Source organism: Salmo salar, unplaced genomic scaffold (assembly GCF_905237065.1).
Source record: "Salmo salar unplaced genomic scaffold, Ssal_v3.1, whole genome shotgun sequence".
Lineage (NCBI taxonomy): Eukaryota > Metazoa > Chordata > Actinopteri > Salmoniformes > Salmonidae > Salmo > Salmo salar.
Window position 1 is genome coordinate 132,501 of NW_025548687.1, and position 5,000 is coordinate 137,500.

The 5,000-nt window shown below is 45.7% G+C and overlaps 1 protein-coding gene across 1 annotated transcript in view; it reads left to right on the plus strand.

Moving 5' to 3' along the window:
* LOC106593777 (unconventional myosin-XV) overlaps positions 1 to 5,000 on the plus strand; it is a 145,346-nt gene that overhangs the window by 128,267 nt on the left and 12,079 nt on the right. Inside the window, exon 39 of the mRNA XM_045712653.1 lies at positions 1 to 143. This exon is cut by the window's left edge and continues 18 nt beyond it. Within this exon, the coding sequence (XP_045568609.1) occupies positions 1 to 143 (143 nt within the window). The remainder of the gene's footprint in view (positions 144 to 5,000) is intronic.

Consider the following 5,000-nt stretch of genomic DNA (forward strand, 5'->3'; position numbering starts at 1 on the left):
TCAATAAGAGAGAGTACATCCTGGACATTACTACGGAGGCGGAGCCAGTGGACAGTAACTACAGCCTGTGGTTCAGGAGGGTCGTCTGGACTCAGACGCTCAAAGTTGACAACGAGCTCTGTGTCACCATGCATTATAACCAGGTATAACAACACTATGATGCATTATAACCAGGTGTAACAAAACTATGATGCATTATAACCAGGTATAACAACCAGCTCTGCCTTATGATGCATTATAACCAGGTATAATAACACTATGATGCATTAAAACCAGGTATAATAACCAGCTCCGCCTTATGATGCATTATAACCAGGTATAATAACACTATGATGCATTATAACAAGGTATATTAACACTATGATGCATTATAACCAGGTATAATAACCAGCTCTGCCTTATGATGCATTTTAACCAGGTATAATAACACTATGATGCATTATAACCAGGTATAACAACCAGCTCTGCCTTATGATGCATTATAACCAGGTATAGCAACACTACGATGCATTATAACCAGGTATAACGCTATGATGCATTATAACCGGGTATAATAATCAGCTCTGCCTTATGATGCATTATAACCAGGTATAATAACCAGCTCTGCCTTATGATGCATTATAACCAGGTATAATAACCAGCTCTGCCTTATGATGCATTATAACCAGGTATAAAAACACTATGATGCATTACAGGCAGGTATAACAACACTATGATGCATTATAACCAGGTATAACAACTCTATGATGCATTATAAACAGTTAAGCCAAACTAAGACAGCAGTGTTATTAAAAGTCATAATGAAACATGTTCTCAGAATGTTATTTTAATTACCTTCAAATAACCTATCATTTCTGTTCTCAGAACGTTAATAAAACCTCCCAGGAAAACGTTCAGGGAACCGTAGTAAAACGTTCTCAGAACCTCCCAGGAAAACGTTCAGGGAACCGTAGTAAAACGTTCTCAGAACCTCCCAGGAAAAACGTAGTTCCCAGAACCGATTGGGAAACCAAAAACGTACATTCCCACATCTTCCATGGAACCAGATATGTTAGCTGGGAAGGCGCCTGGTGGACGATAGATTGGTTCTGGTATTTACTAGGATCCCCTTTAGTATCAGCTTCTCTTCCTTCAGGTCCACAAGAAACACAGTACAGAACTTTATTAGTCATGGACTGAAATACATTTAACACGTCTCATATAGCCTACATACAGTTGAAGTCTGAAGTTTACATACATCTTCGCCAAGTACAAGTAGCTTCTACCTTGCTGAGCGGCCTTTCAGGTTATGTCGATATAGGACTCGTTTTTTTTACTGTGGATATAGATTTCTTTTGTACCTGTTTCCTCCAGCATCTTCACAAGGTCCTTTGCTGTTGTTCTGGGATTGATTTGCACTTTTCGCACCAAAGTACGTTCATCTCTAGGAGACAGAACGCGTCTCCTTCCTGAGCGGTGTGACGGCTGCCTGGTCCCATGGTGTTTATACTGGCGTACTATTGTTTGTACAGATGAACGTGGTACCTTCAGGCGTTTGGAAATCGCTCCCAAGGATGAACCATGACTTGTGGAGGTCAATAATTTATTTTCTGAGGTCTTGGCTGATTTCTTTTGATTTTCCCATGATGTCAAGCAAAGAGGCACTGAGTTTGAAGGTAGGCCTTGAAATACATCCACAGGTACACCTCCAATTGACTCAAATTATGTCAATTAGCCTATCAGAAGCTTCTAAAGCCATGACATCGTTTTCTGGAATTTTCCAAGCTGTTTAAAGGCACCAGTCAACTTAGTGGATGTAAACTTCTGACCCACTGGAATTGTGATACAGTGAATTATAAGTGAAATAATCTGTCTGTAAACAATTGTCGGGGGAAATTATTTGTGTCATGCACAAAGTAGATGTCCTAACCGACTTGCCAAAACTATATAGTTTGTTAACAAGAAATTTGTGGAGTGGTTGAAAAACGAGTTTTAAATGACTCCCAACCTAAAGTGGATGTAAACTTCCGACTTCAACTGTACCAGTACATACACACAATACCTAGGTCTAATACATAATACAGGATAAATGACAATACAAGATATATAAAATGGCGGTGTCTCTTCACAGTCCCCTTTGTGCAGTAGAGGTGGCCGACAACTTGAACAGACAGTTCGTTATCATCGACACATCGATATCTCTCAGGAAGACCAATTGGCGATGCAATCGATCTGTCCTCAACTTTAAAGCCAGCAGAGATTGACATGCATGTTACTGTCGCATTCCCTCCGTGTTCATCGAAGTACGATAGGTGCTGATTTGTTCTGTGCTGCCCCCCCCCCCCCGTGGGAATCGAACCCACAACCCTGGCATTGTCGCAGATGCAACCCTGGCAACCCACAACCCTGTTCTGGACCAACTGCAATTTACCTAGGGCAAGGAAACTACACATGACTACACAGCTGGGCAGTAGTCCAGGGAAAACAAAACTACACAGCTGGGCTGTAGTCCAGGGGCAACGAAAACTACACAGCTGGGCTGTAGTCCAGGGGCAACAAAACTACACAGCTGGGCAGTAGTCCAGGTGCAACGAAACTACACAGCTGGGCAGTAGTCCAGGGGCAACGAAACTACACAGCTGGGCAGTAGTCCAGGGGCAACAAAACTACACAGCTGGGCTGTAGTTCAGGGGCAACAAAAACTACACATGACCACACAGCTGGGCAGTAGTCCAGGGGTGACAAAACTACACAGCTGGGCAGTAGTTCAGGGGCAATGAAAACTACACAGCTGGGCAGTAGTCCAGGGGCAACGAAACTACACAGCTGGGCAGTAGTCCAGGGGCAACAAAACTACACAGCTGGGCTGTAGTTCAGGGGCAACAAAAACTACACATGACCACACAGCTGGGCAGTAGTCCAGGGGTGACAAAACTACACAGCTGGGCAGTAGTTCAGGGGCAATGAAAACTACACAGCTGGGCAGTAGTCCAGGGGCAACGAAACTACACAGCTGGGCAGTAGTCCAGGGGCAACAAAACTACACAGCTGGGCTGTAGTCCAGGGGAAACAAAACTACACAGCTGGGCAGTAGTCCAGGGGGGACAAAACTACACAGCTGGGCAGTAGTTCAGGGGCAATGAAAACTACACAGCTGGGCTGTAGTCCAGGGGCAATGAAACTACACAGCTGGGCAGTAGTCCAGGGGCAACGAAAACCACACAGCTGGGCAGTAGTCCAGGGGCAACGAAACTACACAGCTGGGCAGTAGTTCAGGGGCAACAAAAACTACACATGACCACACAGCTGGGCAGTAGTCCAGGGGCAACAAAACTACACAGCTGGGAAGTAGTCCAGGGGCAACGAAAACTACACAGCTGGGCTGTAGTCCAGGGGCAACAAAACTACACATGACCACACAGCTGGGCAGTAGTCCAGGGGTGACAAAACTACACAGCTGGGCAGTAGTTCAGGGGCAATGAAAACTACACAGCTGGGCAGTAGTCCAGGGGCAACGAAACTACACAGCTGGGCTGTAGTCCAGGGGCAACAAAACTACACAGCTGGGCTGTAGTCCAGGGGCAACGAAACCACACAGCTGGGCAGTAGTCCAGGGGCAACAAAACTACACAGCTGGGCAGTAGTCCAGGGGCAACGAAACTACACAGCTGGGCTGTAGTCCAGGGGCAACGAAACTACACAGCTGGGCTGTAGTCCAGGGGCAACGAAACTACACAGCTGGGCAGTAGTCCAGGGGCAACAAAACTACACAGCTGGGCAGTAGTCCAGGGGCAACGAAAACTACACAGCTGGGCAGTAGTCCAGGGGCAACAAAACTACACAGCTGGGCAGTAGTCCAGGGGCAACGAAACTACACAGCTGGGCTGTAGTCCAGGGGCAACGAAACTACACAGCTGGGCTGTAGTCCAGGGGCAACGAAACTACACAGCTGGGCTGTAGTCCAGGGGCAACGAAACTACACAGCTGGGCAGTAGTCCAGGGGCAACAAAACTACACAGCTGGGCAGTAGTCCAGGGGCAACGAAAACTACACAGCTGGGCAGTAGTCCAGGGGCAACGAAAACTACACAGCTGGGCTGTAGTCCAGGGGCAACGAAAACTACACAGCTGGGCTGTAGTCCAGGGGCAACGAAAACTACACATGACCACATTCTAGAACTAGTTACCCATTCAATAACTGACTGTAGCTCTATGTTAAACCTATTGCTAGTTACCCATTCTATAACTGACTGCAGCTCTATGTTAAACCTATTGCTCGTTACCCATTCTACAACTGACTGCAGCTCTATGTCGTTAGTAAAAACAGAAAACATTAATGGCCCTAGTGTGGTGCCCTGCGGTACACCACACTCAACTGAATTTGCGTGAGGGAGGTTTTCTATTCAGGAAAAACCCCTGTGTTCTTTCTATTAGATAGGGAACTCTCAATCCCATAATACCCACGTTTTTAGGGAATTCTCAATCCCATAATACCCACGTTTTTAGGGAACTCTCAATCCCATAATAACCACGTTTTTAGGGAACTCTCAATCCCATAACACCCACGTTTTTAGGGAACTCTCAATCCCATAACACCCACGTTTTTAGGGAACTCTCAATCCCATAACACCCACGTTTTTAGGGAACTCTCAATCCCATAACACCAACGTTTTTAGGGAACTCTCAATCCCTAACACCGACGTTTTTAGGGAACTCTCAATCCCTAACACCGACGTTTTTAGGGAACTCTCAATCCATAACACCGACGTTTTTAGGGAACTCTCAATCCCTAACACCGACGTTTTTAGGGAACTCTCAATCCCATAATACCCATGTTTTTAGGGAACTCTCAATCCCATAATACCCACGTTTTTAGGGAACTCTCAATCCCATAACACCCACGTTTTTAGGGAACTCTCAATCCCATAACACCCACGTTTTTAGGGAACTCTCAATCCCATAACACCCACGTTTTTAGGGAACTCTCAATCCCATAACACCCACGTTTTTAGGGAACTCTCA